We start from the raw sequence: 18965 nt of genomic DNA on the forward strand, positions 1-18965 counted from the left end.
TTATTATAAAAGATTTTAGATTTTGATTATATTATTTTTAGGACATAAACATTCTACGGAGTCTTTCAAAATTTTCATCAAAATCCCTAATGGACTGGACAATTGGATCTTGCTATGTCATGGAATTTCCAATAAATATCAAACAAATTTTATCTATTCATATAGGACATCTTACAAGATGTAACTTGAAGAGTCATTAGAAGATGTTATTCGCAGAGCTGGGCATTAACTCGTTAATCCGTTAATCGTTAATTAACGAAGTTAACATTTTGCTTAACGGATTAACTTTTAAGTTAACTTCAAAAAGTGTTAACGCTTTTGTTAACTTCCGTTAAACTCAACTTCCGTTAATAAAAGTCCGTTAATCGTTAAATTAGAAACTTGGAGACGTGCTGTCATTTTGTTAAAATTACGCGCCACGGCACGCTCGTAAGTTTAACTATGTTGGGCAACTGTCGGCGACTCGAATGGTGAACGAGCGAGTTGATAATTGATATATGTGAAGTTCGCGTGCAAGTGTGATGCATCAGAGCGTCCGGGAAAGACATGACCAACAGGACAAAATCAAAAGAAGGTTCGAAATAGTATATTTCATAACGAGTATATAAAAAAGCACGAGTATGTAATAGCCCACATTCCGAACGCTCTTCGTCCCTGCAATACGCCACTTTTTGAGCTACTGTATTAAAAACACCTTTTTATTCGTGCCTTTTCTTTACTTTTCCAAACTCGTGCGTTCTCTTTCCCAACTGTCAAATTAATATCTATTAAAAAGAAAAAACTAACCACGAAGTTTTTAGAAAAAAAAATCATTGAAGTTTTTATGATTCATACAAATATTTCTAAAAAGAAGCTCCTAATTTGTTACAATATCAGATTTAATGATTAGATTCAATGAATTAGGTTGGATTCATTTTATTTCATCTCATTAAATTTCATTTTCATGTCACATCAATAAAAATAATCTCCTGAAGAGTTGGACGTTTGGGCATAGTTCCCTTTGCCTACCCAGAATGGGTGAAGAAAACAAAAAAAATCTCTGTTTGTATTCTTTCACGGTTGGCGCAATTTTTCAAACTTTTTAGTTAGTCGAGTTTATTGTGTTTTTATTATTATTTTAATTTCTTAATTTTTTCGCAACTGTATTAAAAAAACTTGTGCCAACTGTCAACCCTCACTTTCGGCTGCGCCTCAGGTCGGGTAGACATTTGTCGGAACACTTTGCAATGACAGGCTTTCCGCACTCGTAATGAAATATACTATAATGCATTCATACTTGTCTCTTATACTCATGTTTTATAGAATTAAGATTAATTTTTATATTAATAAAATTCATTTTTATAATTAAAATAATCAAATGAACATTTTAAACAAGTGTCGGCACAATAAGTGTGAAATTAGTATGTATAATTTTGGTATGGTTAACTGTTAACGATTAACTTTAACTTGCGTTAAATTTTCGAGAATTTAACGCTTTAACGATTAACGAAGTTAATTTTTTAATTAACGAATTAACGATTAACGAAGTTAACTTTTCGATTAACTGTGCCCACCTGTGGTTATTCGTTTTTATTTTTAAAATATTACTGTGTGTACGTCTCATGTGTAATTTATAAAGAGTCAGATCATTTAACCAAGAAAAAAATTCATTACGCAAAGCGCCGTGGCAGCAAATATGCTTAAAGATAAATACTTTCGCGTCGAAATATTTCACACAACAAAATTTTCCTACATAACATGCGTGGAGACGGTTAGTCTATTCTCAAATAAAACTCGACGCATATATTTGGATTGTATTGCTCTCCAGACCTGTTGTTTATCAAGCAACCATGAAAACTCTGGAACCATCCGAACATCCGGATTTTTAGTGGCAACGCGCCAAAATTATGCAAATAAGAGAGAGTGTTTAAACGCTTCACACTGATTTATGTTCTCCTACTACTCTCCGTTCCGCCGCGTTGGACGTAAGTCTACCACAAATAATTATTTTAGTGAAACGATGCTTAACTTAAGAATTATTTTGAACTAGTTTTTTTTAAAGCTAGCAGTTTCGTGTTACTTGTACCTTACTTAATCTTGAGACATTTATTACTCAGACCCGATTTAAGCTACGAACACATTGCATAATAAATCATCGTATTATTATAACACTATACTTTGTGATACTACACAGTCTCCTTATTCGCGATCCAGTTAATCACGTTTTCATCGACAGCGGGGAACAAAAATTGTAGAAAAATTTCGTATTAAATTCACGGAATTTTGAATATAATCAAAGTGTTTAAGTTAACTACGAACCTTTATTTTAGGGTAGAAGTCGGGCAGCCTGTTCGGTTTTAGATTGAGCGTGTTACATATTTCCCGATGTAATGCCAAGATTTGTTTCATGGTGCCTGCTGAACAAAAGTGATCAAACATTTCTGCTGCGAGAGCGCACTCCGGAGGTGTTACTTGTGCTCGCATCATCTTGATACCTGCAGACAAAATATTCCACCTGAATTACACAAGCAGATGATATCACAAAGTAAAACTATTTTTCATTATGTAATTGTAATACTCGCACAAGTAAATACATAGATTGCTTGATTTTTACAGATATTTAAAAAGTCATTGCTTTAACTTTAAGTTAACTAAACTTGACCCCGACATGTGCCTTTATGTTTATTTTGCAGTAAAAACTGAAACCACGGTCAATGCTGAGATGTCCTCTTAAAGCCTGGAAAGATTTACAATCTTGTCAAGGTAAAAGTCAGATTGTTTTGAGATCCTTGTTTATCGCGAACAATTGGTAAATCTTAACATTTACTTCAAATAAACGGGAAATGTAAAAAAATGTTTATGTTACATTTTTAATTAATTATTTATTAAATTTAAAATCCTTTAGATAAAAAAACTGCTATATATAAGCTAATATATGCATATTATAATCTATGATAACTTTGATCTATTCAAAATCGACATAGGCAAATAACATTAACATCAATAAAGGTCACTATCAAGATCATTTGGAAAGAAAAACATTATTGTAAAAGCGTAATTGTGCGTAGAAGACGAAGGCTGTACTTCAACCAGTTTCCTGTGTGTGGCTTTATATGGTACAGGCAGCGATGTTGGTCACATTATTGTACAGAAATGGTTTATTACGTTTCCCTTTTTAATTATAAGAACAAACAAGACTTAATTTTTATAAATCGTAACACCGCCTCAAATTACATACACGCCTCAAATAAAAACAATATGTAAAATATTTAATACACCGAAAGGAAAGATGCAGTAATTTAATTCAGCATCATAAGGTGGTAAGCTTCAAGCGATTATGATCTTAAAGACAAGTTTATATGGGTATATTTAGCATAAAGCCGTGCTCCTAGTAAAGAGTGCAATTACACCGTTCACTCAATGATCTCATAAGGATTGTCACAAGAGGAAGCTTAATTGAATCCATACATATGTCGGTCCCTTTTATAGACGGTTGCATGATACAGCTTTGTAAGCTGATAAGCGTCTTGAAAATTTTAACTCTAATTCAAGTATTTAGTAATATTGGTATTATTTTAAATAAAAAATATTAACCTATAAATGTATAAAAAATAATTTCAGTTGTGACACTTTCGTAGGATTTTGACAAGAGTTCCAAGACCTGAACCATGTACATACATAATTTGACGATGTTAAAATACGGTGGAGCGCTTAGACGCTAATAGAGCAAGAGCCCGTGAACCCCAGACCTTCGTTATTTTATAAAAGCTGAAAGTTTGTCAGCGCATGCTCCCAACACAGGTAAGAACGATGGACTATTATGAAGTTTGGGTTACCGTGGCTTTGGCAGGTAAACGGTACTAAAGGTGTGTAAAATACCGATCTAAATTCATCAAGTAATAAAGTGTGATTTTTTGGTATTACCTTCAGAATATTATTAAAAATCACGTTATTTATTGCCAGACACTTAACATCGTGGCAACCCCTTGCCAGACACCCCTAATGTTCATGAAATTATAATTCTACTTATGTTATAGTATAAAAGCTGATTTTTATATATAATACTTAGGTAATAATTAGATGATGTTTCCTCATCAGCCAGACATTTTTGATAGTTCCAACCCCTTGCCAGACAATGATGTAGGGTCGCTGTAGGAGCGAGCGCGAGACAGTATATGTATGGTGGGTGCGAGTGAGATGGCGAGATAGGTCTATCGCGATCCCTCAATAACAGATTATAAAAAAAAAACCAAATAAATAATACTCAAAAATTTAATTAAAAATATATTAATAACATTACAAGTTATTATAGAGCAAGAGCCCGTGAACCCCAGACCTTCATTATTAGTAGTAGTAAAAGTAGTATCCATTTCAATGGAATTCTCTGCATATATTCTCTCCAATGAATCAGTATATAATTCATGTAAATGAATCAATAAATGACAGCGGCCATTGTTGATAATATCTTCTTCTATGATGCTACAAATTTCATTGAAAGATTCTTGGTGGTACTCTCGATAATGATGCCAATCACTTTTAACAGATATTTTCGCCAATGAAGATATTTTATTATTAAACTGAATCCTACAGTCAGTGTGATAGTATATTTTCGGACTTGCAATACTTTCCAATCTACTTAACAACTCATTATACTCTTTTTGATTTTCAATGCTAGACATTATACGAGACTGAAATTGGTTTTTATCACCTTCATGGAGTGGAAGCATTTTTGATCTCACTTGTCTCTTTTTTTTATTGCAAAATAAACAAATTTTTTTACTTCTGTGGTTGCATTAGCATTTTCACTCACTTCTTCAAGTCCGCGAATGTCCACAGCTGCCTGGGAAGGTTGAAGTTCTGTTGATTGAGAAGCTGAAGGTGGGTGTGATACAGTTAACTCAGACAAATGCGATGAACCTGGTATTGAATCGTCTGTTGATATATTTACGTCTTTAGATGGCTCTTTTTCTTGCTCTGTTTTAACAGTCTTTTTAGAATTTTTAGGTTCTGGGGTAAAATATTTTTTCATCAGTCATAAGTCATTTTAATCAGTATAAGTAAAAAAATTTGTTTATTTTGCAATAAAAAAAGAGACAAGTGAGATCAAAAATGCTTCCACTCCATGAAGGTGATAAAAACCAATTTCAGTCTCGTATAATGTCTAGCATTAAAAATCAAAAAGAGTATAATGAGTTGTTAAGTAGATTGGAAAGTATTGCAAGTCCGAAAATATACTATCACACTGACTGTAGGATTCAGTTTAATAATAAAATATCTTCATTGGCGAAAATATCTGTTAAAAGTGATTGGCATCATTATCGAGAGTACCACCAAGAATCTTTCAATGAAATTTGTAGTATAATAGAAGAAGATATTATCAACAATGGCCGCTGTCATTTATTGATTCATTTACATGAATTATATACTGATTCATTGGAGAGAATATATGCAGAGAATTCCATTGAAATGGATACTACTTTTACTACTACTAATAATGAAGGTCTGGGGTTCACGGGCTCTTGCTCTATAATAACTTGTAATGTTATTAATATATTTTTAATTAAATTTTTGAGTATTATTTATTTGGTTTTTTTTTTATAATCTGTTATTGAGGGATCGCGATAGACCTATCTCGCCATCTCACTCGCACCCACCATACATATACTGTCTCGCGCTCGCTCCTACAGCGACCCTACATCATTGTCTGGCAAGGGGTTGGAACTATCAAAAATGTCTGGCTGATGAGGAAACATCATCTAATTATTACCTAAGTATTATATATAAAAATCAGCTTTTATACTATAACATAAGTAGAATTATAATTTCATGAACATTAGGGGTGTCTGGCAAGGGGTTGCCACGATGTTAAGTGTCTGGCAATCAATAACGTGATTTTTAATAATATTCTGAAGGTAATACCAAAAAATCACACTTTATTATTTGATGAATTTAGATCGGTATTTTACACACCTTTAGTACCGTTTACCTGCCAAAGCCACGGTAACCCAAACTTCATAATAGTCCATCGTTCTTACCTGTGTTGGGAGCATGCGCTGACAAACTTTCAGCTTTTATAAAATAACGAAGGTCTGGGGTTCACGGGCTCTTAGACTATAAGGTTTACTCATAAGATTAATGTTTAACTACCCTTGATTTATTCACTGGACAACTTCCAATAAGTACTGCGCTACTTAACCTATTGTGAAAGTTAGGACTTCACTTTTTTAATAACTGTGGTTACGTTAAAACTGGCTAATACACTACACAAAAATGTGTTCTATGTAACTTATACTGTTTGACGAATACATAATTATAAGAGTACAAATTGTGAAAAAAACAGCTCGCACTTTCACAACTATGTACATACATATAAAACGAACTCGTTCACAAACTTATCTTTCTAAAAACCACGGAAGCTGAACACGGTATTAACTAAATTCATGCCTGAGATGTCGTAACAAGAATGATTTTTGCTAAAGATCTCACATGTTTTTGTAATTTCTCTTTACCATGACCTCAATAATGAGTATATCAGACGGTATTTAAATAAAACACAGTAAAGAGTTTGTTAACTACAATGATGCAGTGGAAACGCCCACTGAAACAACTTTTAAAGACATTCTACTGCGCCAATGTGAATCACGAGGATCACATATAGCTCCGATTAAAGATGACTAAGATAACATCAGACGAAATTGCAAGACAAAAAACACCTGAAATAACACTACGGTTTTTAAACAATAATAGAAGAGTAAAGGAAGAAGCGGAGGTGGAGAAGATCGTGAAGGGAAGTTGTGATGAGAATATGTGGTTTCAGGTTCAAAAATGTCTTATCTTTTACCTTCCCAGCTAGGAAAATTATTATAACATAATAATTAACTCAATCTCATCATGTCTTCAGAAACAAAACATTATTATATTATTGTTTAGAATAAAGGAAAGATACAAATATACTTTTATCTAACTATTCCAGATAATTGGATAATGATAGCAGTATCAAATAAACAATCAGGTCAATTGCAAAAATTTTGCCAATCCTTACTAATATTATAAATGCGAAAGTAACTCTGTCTGTCTGTCTGTCTGTCTGTCTCGCTTTCACGCAAAAACTACAGAACCGATTTAAATGAAATTTTGTACACAGATAGTCTAGAGCCTGAGGATGGACATAGGCTACATTTTAACGCAAAAAAGGGGTTGTAAGGGGTTGAAAGTGGGGGTGAAAGTTTGTATGGAATTATCGTCATTTTTACAGGTAGAAGATTGAAACTTATTTTCAAGGCTAATTTGATAAAGATAAATATGAAATTAAATTTTTGGAAAAATTTTACCCCCAAGGGTGCTAAATAAAAATAGGGGATGAAATTTTGTTTGGCAATATATTCGGTTTTGGTGAATGTTTTGTTTAATATGCTTTGCTGTAACACTTACCAATATTTAGTCTAGAGCCTGAGGAAAGACGTAGTCTACATTTTAACGCGAAAAAGGGTTTGCAAGGGGTTGAACGTGGGGGTGAAAGTTTGTATGGAATTATCGTCATTTTTACAGTTAGAAGCTTGAAACTTATTTTTGAGGCTGCTAAGTTGATATAAAGAAATTAATATTCAATATTTGGAAAAAGTTTACTCTTAAGGGTGCTAAATAACAATTAGGGATGAAACTTTGTTTGGGAATATTTTAGATTTTGTTGAATGTTTTGTTCAATATGTTTTGCTGTTAACGTTACAAATATTTAGTTTAGAGCCCGAGAAAGGATAAAGACTACTTTACAACGCGAAAAGGGTTTGTAAGGGGTTGAAAGTTAGGGTGGAAATTTGTATGAAAGTATCGTCATTTTTACAGTTAGAAGCTTGAAACTTATTTTTGAGGTTGCTAATTCTATATAAATAAATAGGAAATTAAATTTTTGTAAAAATTTTGCCCCCAAGAGTGCTAAATAACAATAGGGGATGAAATTTTGTTAGGCAATATGTAAGGTTTTGATGAATGTATTGTTTAATATGTTTTAATGTTACCCTTATCAATATTTAGTCTAGAGCCTGAGGAAGGACAAAGCCTATTTTTTAACGCGAAAAAAGGGTTATAAGAGGCTGAAAGTGAGGGTGGAAATTTGTATGGAAGTATCGTCATTTTTACAGTTAGAAGCTTTAAACTTATTTTTTAGGCTGCTGATTTGATATAAATAAATATGACATTTGAAATTTCTAAAAGTTTTACCCTCAAGGTTGCAATGTAACAAAACGGAATAGGGGATGAAAGTTTGTATGGGAAGATGTTTATGTGAATATTTTGTAAGTTTAGTATATTTTGGCATTTTTTATAAGTTTAAGTAAAAACCACAACAACAACATAATTCTCGACCCGTAACCCAGAGGGGTAGGCAGAGACCCAGGACCTACATTTGGCGCGGTCCGGGCACACCTCTTTCTATGTTCTTCTACATACATCAAAGCATAGCACGTTGGTTAAATAAAATAATTAGCTCAAAAAAAAATGCTACTCAAAATAGTATTTCACGCGGACGAAGTCGCGGGCACAGCTAGTAATCTATAAAACATTCTAATTGATAGCTTGTTAGTGGCTAATACTATAAGAAGTGTCAGTATTCAATTAAAATTAAAAAGTGAGGTTGATAACTATCAACTAAAACTACTGTATAAAATAAACAGTTTTTTTTAGATTTCATACTAATAATTTGCACATTGGTTTTTATTTATTGCATATTTTTGATATAAATAAAATGTAAAATTAATGCACATATTATGATAGAGCAAGAGCCCGTGAACCCCAGACCTTCGTTATTTTATAAAAGCTGAAAGTTTGTCAGCACATGCTCCCAACACAGGTAAGAACGATGGACTATTATGAAGTTTGGGTTACCGTGGCTTTGGCAGGTTAACGGTACTAAAGGTGTGTAAAATACCGATCTAAATTCATCAAATAATAAAGTGTGATTTTTTGGTGTTACCTTCAGAATATTATTAAAAATCACGTTATTGATTGCCAGACACTTAACATCGTGGCAACCCCTTGCCAGACACCCCTAATGTTCATGAAATTATAATTCTACTTATGTTATAGTATAAAAGCTGATTTTTATATATAATACTTAGGTAATAATTAGATGATGTTTCCTCATCAGCCAGACATTTTTGATAGTTCCAACCCCTTGCCAGACAATGATGTAGGGTCGCTGTAGGAGCGAGCGCGAGACAGTATATGTATGGTGGGTGCGAGTGAGATGGCGAGATAGGTCTATCGCGATCCCTCAATAACAGATTATAAAAAAAAAACCAAATAAATAATACTCAAAAATTTAATTAAAAATATATTAATAACATTACAAGTTATTATAGAGCAAGAGCCCGTGAACCCCAGACCTTCATTATTAGTAGTAGTAAAAGTAGTATCCATTTCAATGGAATTCTCTGCATATATTCTCTCCAATGAATCAGTATATAATTCATGTAAATGAATCAATAAATGACAGCGGCCATTGTTGATAATATCTTCTTCTATGATGCTACAAATTTCATTGAAAGATTTTTGGTGGTACTCTCGATAATGATGCCAATCACTTTTAACAGATATTTTCGCCAATGAAGATATTTTATTATTAAACTGAATCCTACAGTCAGTGTGATAGTATATTTTCGGACTTGCAATACTTTCCAATCTACTTAACAACTCATTATACTCTTTTTGATTTTCAATGCTAGACATTATACGAGACTGAAATTGGTTTTTATCACCTTCATGGAGTGGAAGCATTTTTGATCTCACTTGTCTCTTTTTTTTATTGCAAAATAAACAAATTTTTTTACTTCTGTGGTTGCATTAGCATTTTCACTCACTTCTTCAAGTCCGCGAATGTCCACAGCTGCCTGGGAAGGTTGAAGTTCTGTTGATTGAGAAGCTGAAGGTGGGTGTGATACAGTTAACTCAGACAAATGCGATGAACCTGGTATTGAATCGTCTGTTGATATATTTACGTCTTTAGATGGCTCTTTTTCTTGCTCTGTTTCAACAGTCTTTTTAGAATTTTTAGGTTCTGGGGTAAAATATTTTTTCATCAGTCATAAGTCATTTTAATCAGTATAAGTAAAAAAATTTGTTTATTTTGCAATAAAAAAAAGAGACAAGTGAGATCAAAAATGCTTCCACTCCATGAAGGTGATAAAAACCAATTTCAGTCTCGTATAATGTCTAGCATTGAAAATCAAAAAGAGTATAATGAGTTGTTAAGTAGATTGGAAAGTATTGCAAGTCCGAAAATATACTATCACACTGACTGTAGGATTCAGTTTAATAATAAAATATCTTCATTGGCGAAAATATCTGTTAAAAGTGATTGGCATCATTATCGAGAGTACCACCAAGAATCTTTCAATGAAATTTGAAGCATCATAGAAGAAGATATTATCAACAATGGCCGCTGTCATTTGTTGATTCATTTACATGAATTATATACTGATTCATTGGAGAGAATATATGCAGAGAATTCCATTGAAATGGATACTACTTTTACTACTACTAATAATGAAGGTCTGGGGTTCACGGGCTCTTGCTCTATAATAACTTGTAATGTTATTAATATATTTTTAATTAAATTTTTGAGTATTATTTATTTGTTTTTTTTTTTAATAATCTGTTATTGAGGGATCGCGATAGACCTATCTCGCCATCTCACTCGCACCCACCATACATATACTGTCTCGCGCTCGCTCCTACAGCGACCCTACATCATTGTCTGGCAAGGGGTTGGAACTATCAAAAATGTCTGGCTGATGAGGAAACATCATCTAATTATTACCTAAGTATTATATATAAAAATCAGCTTTTATACTATAACATAAGTAGAATTATAATTTCATGAACATTAGGGGTGTCTGGCAAGGGGTTGCCACGATGTTAAGTGTCTGGCAATCAATAACGTGATTTTTAATAATATTCTGAAGGTAACACCAAAAAATCACACTTTATTATTTGATGAATTTAGATCGGTATTTTACACACCTTTAGTACCGTTAACCTGCCAAAGCCACGGTGACCCAAACTTCATAATAGTCCATCGTTCTTACCTGTGTTGGGAGCATGCGCTGACAAACTTTCAGCTTTTATAAAATAACGAAGGTCTGGGGTTCACGGGCTCTTAGACTATGACTACAAAATTAACTCCTATTGGACATTTTTTTATTATCACATGAATCAGTAAACATCACCTATTTTGTATACAATTACTAAGCCCGCAACGCACGCTTGTCAAAAAGTGGCGAACAGCAAACATCAAATATGAACGTGTTTGCCTGTTTTTGTTTGGTGTACGCTCTACACCTATGCCGATCACTGGCATAAACATCGAGTGTTTTCTACACAAATCAAAGGATGTTTGACAAACGTGTTTGCGGAGTATCCAGACGCTTGCGGTGTATCATTTATACGTAAGAGCTTGTAGGATGAGGAAGTGTGAACGGTTTTATTACTATATATTGTTTATTTCCCACTAAACTTTCATTTTTAGATAGTGATTCTTCAGACAAATATTTTTTAATAATGGGCATGACAACTGATTCCGAGATTGTATAAATGATGGATTCCTTTTGCATGTATTATTATTGCATGTATATGGCATGTATTATTTGTAAGTCATCTTCTTCTATATTTTTAGTTAGACTTTAAAAATGGATAACAAACTCGTCATCCGCCATGTTTGCCAATCCAGATTAAACTAGCAGGTTTTCCAAGCGTGAGAATGCCTGTTTGTGTTCGGTGTTTGGCAAGTGTTTCAATCACCAGATTCTTTGTGTTTGCTGCGTTTGCAGCAATCTGGAGCGGCCTTAACAATTTTACAAGTCTAATGATTGTCATGCAAAAACAAAAGCCAAATTTTATTAGAAAGGTCGGTACGTCAGTCGTAGAAACACTCGCCAGATAATAAAACAACAAAACGGCAAACAAATGTGAAAAAATGTACATTAGTTCGTAGTACTCCTAAATCTTACTTATCTTACTAATATAAAACTTTAAATAAATACAAAAGTTTAGTTTGTTGGATGGATGTTTGTAGGTAACTCCAGAACGGCTCAACGGATCTTGGTGAAATTTGGCACAGATGTAGAACATAGTCTGGAAGCACACATAGGCTTGTTAAGTTTTTTATTTTTATTTCCGCGCAAACGGAGACGCGGGCACTAGTATTTAGTTTATAATGCCGCATTTCGACGTTGCGGGCTACGCTATATGGAGTGCATTTATGAAAGGAAAACAAGATAACACTAAAAATCTCGATGTTTTGAGGAGTTCGATGTTATGATGAAAACACGATTTCATCCACACAGAATTAAAAACTTTGTAGCCTAAAAACCTTGTAACTATTGCAGATAGAAATCTATCTGTACCAAATGTTATTCAAGTCTGGTTAGCTATTTTGGAGTAACCTCGCTTATGCCAAATCATATAAACTTTTACATTTATAATATTACTAGCTGTTGCCAGCGACTCTGTCTGCACGGAATTAAAAAAACATAATGAGTAGCCTATGTGTTTGTCCAGACTATGTTCTGCATCTATGCCACATTCCATCCAAATCCGTTGAGCCTTTCCGGACATACCTTCAAACAAACATCCATCCATCTAAACATTGTCATTTACAATATTAGTAAGATTACAAATAAAAAATTATGTCACTAATATAAATCATTTTTACCACTTTCTATGAATTACTATTAACAAGTTATTAGTGTCTTAACTAGTAACTAATCTATTATTTCAGTCTTTAATGAATTTAATAAAGAAAAACCATACTTTAGCTACCCTATGACACTCCAGGAAAAAAATATGACACTTGTCAATATGGTTCAGTTGTTTAGGCTACAGGCACTCACAATGAAATTGATATTTACTCAAGTTCGCATAAACAAAACATATACTACTTATTTACTTAAGAATTTTGTAGTTATCAAAGTCTACAGAAATGTGGCTCATTTAAAAATACAACAAAACAATCTAAATAATATTTGTATTTTTAAATTAAAAAATTCCTTAAATTACTTTTTATAAAAGACTAGCTTTAACCAGTGACTCCGAATGTGCTCAATTAAAAAAAACATAATAAGTAGCCTATGTGTTCTTCTAAATGATGTTGTACATCTATTTCAAATTTCATCAAGATCCGTTCAGCCGTTCTGGAGATACCTTCAAACAAACATCTATCCATCTAAACTTTCTAGTATTACTAAAAAGTAAGATTTAAATTTAAGATAAGCCGTTTTGATCTTACTCCTAATGTATCACAACATGCTATGAGTGTTCTGATCAAATAATGTACTGAGTAATATTTGGCAAAGTTCCAGTGGCACCACCTTTATTAAAAGTTCAGGGAATACAACTCTAGGTAGTATTACCAACAAAATTCACTATTCACAACACAACAATAAGCTGAAATATGTTTCCCAAAAACAATGTTATCTATCACAAATATGGCACAGATGTACCAATATATCAAAATCAATTAAATTATTTTGTTGTCAGTAGCAATAACGAAAATTTTTAACAATTAAATAAATGAAAGACATTTTAACTCAATATACAATATCAAAAACTTTTAATAGTACAATTAACTTTAAACTCTTGCTCCTACACTTTATGTAGTTTGCTAAATTCGTATTCAGCGCACTCAAAATATCTACCTACGAAAAGTGTGACACACTGATAGGTGAACGGACTGCAGTATATATTTAGAAAAAACAATGACAGAATGCTAATACAACTACAAAATTTTAAAGTACTTAACTTAGTAAATATCCCAAGCAAGATGCGTAAACAATCTACGTTATATTCCTAATAAAACAAGACAAACGTTTTGTCTTTCACTACTGGCTTATGTTCATTCTATAAACATTAAAGTAATTACAGCGTAAGTAATAAACAAAACAAATAGAACTATAAAATTTATAACGAATGTTAATGAGACTTTCGTAAATTAAAACATTTTGTACTAACTCACTTTTAGGTGGTTTCAGGAATAATTACATCTCTTCTTTTAAGACTGCTGTTACTTTTTTAACCAGACAGGCCAGTGGGTGGATCGTTCTCTATTACTGCTTATATCAAAGAGCACAAGAGCACTATAACCAAAGAGTAGGTATGACAAGAAGTTTTCTGACATTGAGAGCGACAATGAGTTTTTAGGGTTACTAGTAAGCAAAATTTCCTTACAACTTCTGTAATTCTTCCATGTTGAAAACAAAAATCAACAGTAAGCGTATACAGATTAAAAAAAATTAAGACTTGGTTTTTCGTTATCAGCAACATAACCACATCAGGTGTACTAATTATACCTCGCACGCCCAACACCTTCGCGGCCTGCTCTGGTCTGCGCCACGACGGGGGACTGTATACCTGTTGCTCCCCCAGCCCTGATGACATCCAGTGGCGCAGCCATCGTCGGGCCGCCTTTGCCGGCCACTTCGTCTACAACACCGATGAGGAGTGACCGCCCACCACCGGCTCGCTTGGAATCCTCGGGGGTTAATCCCCCGCCTACGGCTCCCGCAACCGGTGGTGTAGTGCGCCGCATGAGATGGCATTTTTTAGATATTACACACACACTCTAAAATTTAAAATTGTATTATGTAGATAGAAAACTAAATATCAAGCGTCATGAGGTCGCCACAATCGCCTGTCATATTGTAAAATTCAACACATACGTCGGTATATCCATGTTATGTGATAGGATGTTAATCAAAAAAGTAATGAGATTGAATGTGGATGGCTATAAAGGTAGAGGAAGACCAAAGAAAGTATGGATGGATTGTGTGAAAGAGGATACGCGTAAGGGGGTAAATTCAGATATGACGGCTGATAGAGATATATGGAGGAGTAGTACATACTGTGTCGACCCTCCATAGGGATAAGGGGTTAACGATGATGATGACGTCGGTACGTCCAACGAACTTGTCATTAAAAATCAAATAAGTCTAAAATACCAGATTTTAGATTTCAAGTTTCTATTTATTTGGCCAAAATTTGCTTTGTCCAATAAGTTTACTTAATGATTTTTCTTGTAAAAAGTATGTAAAAGCAATAAAAAAACTTTGGTAAGATCTAAATTAAAATAAATAACTGGGGTGTTTTGCATTTTATTTATTATATGTGTAATAGTACTGTCACAGTATACTTATTCTATTTTACATTTCATTGACTGCAATTCATCCTTCTTATAGTTAAAATACAAAATAAAAAATCAATGCAAACTAAATAATAATACATAAAACTATAAGGTACAATTTCATTAAAAATTAATTTACAACAATTTTAAGTATAAAAAAAATGTGACGGAGCAATTATTTCTTAATACTTTCTTTGTACCAATAAAGCAAATAAATTGTAAGTACATTTTCACTGTATAATGGTGAAAAAGTCTGCGAAATTTAAATTACATGACTAAAGGCGTAATAAAGCGTAATGTTGCCAGTCTTTTAAGTCATTGACATTGGTAATTTAGTTTTTAGTTTTTTGTAGTATTGGGAACATATTATGAATTCATTCTGCCAGTAGTCATTTATTTTTGATGCATGAAAGATATATCCTATTTAGATATATATATCTTTATAAGCCAAACAATACACAGTAAGCAGAGATTATGATTTTCCAGTTGACATTAGTCATACAGCGTAATTTTTACAGTTACAGCTAAAGTAAATAAGGACGAAGATAGTCGAGTATTATATTAGAACCTCATGTTTCAGAGTAAATCTAGGTATTAGATACTTATTTCACATAATGAACTCGCGGGGCGAGTCGGTAACACTTAAAGTTTAAATACGAGTTTTGATTTTTGTCATAATTTTTTCTAATTCTGCATCAGAAAAGAATAATTCAAGCTCAACGCTGGTCAAGTCACATTCCCTGTTCTTTACAGCGAGTAACTGCAGGGCGTGCTGGAGGCACACTGACCGCTTCTTGTCTGTCAATCCTCTCACCTGTAACATAGAATTCATGTTAAGAGTTTAAAAACCTAGCATCCACTACATACTAACATAAAAATAAACATTATAGTCGTATCATTTGAAAAATAACCCAATGAACTAGGCCAAATCAATAATCAATAAATTTTTTGGTATAATTGTTTTCGATGCATCAGAATCTTCATGATCGTATTCCAATATAAAAGTAATATAATTTCTGGTTCACATTGTGCTTGTACAGTAGGATGGTAGCGCTAGTCTGACATAGACTGTATGGCGTCACGTCGTCGTATTCACTGGCGTCAGCTAGTGTTAACGTTACAACAGTCGTATGCCAGTGCTGATTTACAGCGCTACTGGTATAATATAACCAAGCAACTTGCTTCCAAGTGGTTTATTAAAAGTCAAACTTCTGTAAATGTTCTGTTACAAAACAAACATTGAAATAATTATCATAACTTTAGTTACACTTACTTTGGAGAGGTACAAGGTTGCTTGACAGATCTCACACTCGTCTTGATCTCGAACATTCCACGCGCCTGCGGGCCGCTTGCGAGAATGCTTATTTTGTTGTGGGTTTTGGTTCTATAATATAAGTCATTCTTGTTAAGGTTTTACACACAACAATAGCATAAGTATATAAATTTTCAAACCTCTAATTAAGAGCAAAAATCACAACACATTATTTTTGTTTTTTTTTTAAATCAAATTTTATATGCTTAGTCTTTTAAATGGTAAGGAACACATTCAAAGGTAATGAATAATTTTAAGTGTAACTTGTAACATTGTGCATACCTGAATTTTGTATGCGGCGAGGGCGGTGCGGTTACTCAGCTCTTCCCTTATGATCTTCCCGAGGAGAACATTGACCAGTTTGAGGACCTCAGTGGACGCACGCGAGTCTCGCGCAGCAGACACCAGCAAATGTTCCAGCGAGAACATTGTAGGTTCGCAGCTTTCGCGTACTTCCTATAAATTTAACAATAAATAACGAAAAGAAACACATTACACATTTGATTAAATATAAAAATGACTACATCAATACAATATTTTATTAAATTTAAAAGAAATTTTGGCGAATTAAATATTTCATACATCAATCAAAATGCTTTTCGTTTTTAATGACATTATTGTCTAAACTAAGATATTATTTGACGTAATTTTTACTTAAGCTATATTTTTACTTATTTGAATATTGCTTACTTGAAACACTTGATCTATTGTTTCCAACCATGAATTTGTTGCAAAATATACACTCTCAGATTCAGTGTATCCAGTTGCAATGGAACATGAATATGCCTTTGGAAAAACCACAATAAACTGACCCGGCTCTTGAACTACTCTAGACATAGATACATTATTCTGCAAGAGCAGGTCCGGTGGGATCATTGTGATATCGGACGGGAGCCAAATCGATTTGTTTTGACATGATGTTGGGCACAGCAGTTCTACTGCTCTCCGGAAATTGTCACTTTGTTCATCCGGAATGCCATACCTGAAACAGAAAACATTACTGTATATTTTTGTTAAAAGAGAAATTATAATTATAATGCAGTTTGTCATCCTGCTCATAATTAAAAAAATAACAGACAATGTTTAAATATAGGTTTTATGCCAATGGTAAAGTAATTCGTTTATAAAACAGAAAGACGTGTGAATGTAATCAAGTTTTTAAATAGACAAAGGTGCTAAAATTAGAGTAGGCTTCATTCTCTCTGAAGGGAAATATATGATCTGACAACTGACAAATGTTATAAACATAAATATGAATAAATACCAAATTTTGCCAGGTCCGGTGTGCATGTATTCAATCCAGGGTAGACCGTGGGGATCTCTATGCCAACAGCTGGTTGAGAAGACCATGCCAAGATGCAAAGTGGGAACTGTAACTCCCAGTACTGGTCCTAAGAATCTAAGGACATTCCCACTATTCTGACTTAGAACCTATAACAATATATAAATATTTACAATCCACATGTTTTATGATCTAATTAAAGGGTTTCCACTTTTAATGAATGGATTGCTTTAGGTTCTTTAGGAATTAGTACAAACTTAAATAAATTTATAGCTGTTTTGAAATCGGTTTGTTTTTGATTTAATAAATTACTAGACTTAAATAGTATTTGTAAACAAAGGACAAGAAAAACTGGCAATCAATATGTTAGTTATCACCTTTAAATTCCATGGATGTTTGCCATAAGTGTCTCGTTGGTCTTTAGTGAAACCATATCCCTCCTCGCCGGTGTCGATTGATGCGTTATTCACACAAATGTGATCTTGCGCAAGAAGAACCATTTTCCAATATATTTGTTCTATATCAGTCTGAGTATTCTGATTACTATTTGGAATGTACATTTCCTTACATTTACTTGCCACCTACAATAAAGAAATTAGTTAACTCTAGAATTATCTCTACACTTGGGTATTTAGTATAATACAATCTTAAATCAGAAATACATCTTAAAATACCTTTTTAAAAGTAAGCAGATTCATTTGCCTGCCATTGCTGATACAGTCCTCCGCTTCTGCCAATGCTCTGGATACATAAATATCTTCATCGATATCTTCTTCAGATGATTCAGATTCGTCTAGAAGACGTTTCTGTCTATGTAATGGCTTCATAGCACGTTGTAGCATTTTGCGGTGTTTCTTACTCCAGTGTTTATCAACTGCTTTCATTAGATCTTTCCGCTCATCTGTCACAATTGTTGGAGTTAGTGCAAAAATAATTCTAACCAAAATGGAATTAAACAAGAAAGTAGGTAAGGAGATAGCTTAAAAATCTTCCGTCATCAAACTTCTTAATCTTAATAAGTTCTGTTCAAATACTCACCATCTGTCATTGTGTCGTAAGGCAATATATATTTAACATATATTTGATCCAATTTCACTTCGATTTTTGGCGTTTTGGAAAGGTTCATTTCTTCAGCTACTTTAGTCCAGCGCTTCTTTTCGATTACTTCTTTGAGGCCGCCCAGAGTTTGTACCAAATAATATAACTTCGGTAAATTGACCTCG

At 33.3% G+C, this 18965-nt stretch overlaps 2 protein-coding genes across 2 annotated transcripts in view; both read right to left on the bottom strand.

The window, feature by feature from the left end:
• Positions 1 to 14110, bottom strand: part of LOC106717230 (F-actin-monooxygenase Mical) — a 38510-nt gene extending 24400 nt beyond the window's left edge. The window contains exons 1-2 of the mRNA XM_045685963.1: positions 13985 to 14110; positions 2299 to 2474 (exon numbers count right to left, since the gene is read on the bottom strand). Of these exons, the coding sequence (XP_045541919.1) occupies positions 2299 to 2466 (168 nt within the window). The 5' untranslated portion in view covers positions 2467 to 2474; positions 13985 to 14110. The remainder of the gene's footprint in view (positions 1 to 2298; positions 2475 to 13984) is intronic.
• Positions 14111 to 15321: 1211 nt separating this feature from the next.
• On the bottom strand, positions 15322 to 17333 carry LOC123723257 (protein Jumonji-like). The gene is made up of 4 exons (XM_045685833.1): positions 17151 to 17333; positions 16743 to 16916; positions 16422 to 16532; positions 15322 to 15962 (listed from the first exon to the last, which is right to left on the bottom strand). The coding sequence occupies exons 1-4, from the start codon at positions 17295 to 17297 to the stop codon at positions 15798 to 15800; spliced, it is 597 nt and encodes a 198-aa protein (XP_045541789.1). The 5' UTR covers positions 17298 to 17333; the 3' UTR covers positions 15322 to 15797.
• Between the last annotated feature and the right edge of the window lie 1632 nt (positions 17334 to 18965).

This window comes from Papilio machaon, chromosome W (assembly GCF_912999745.1).
Source record: "Papilio machaon chromosome W, ilPapMach1.1, whole genome shotgun sequence".
Lineage (NCBI taxonomy): Eukaryota > Metazoa > Arthropoda > Insecta > Lepidoptera > Papilionidae > Papilio > Papilio machaon.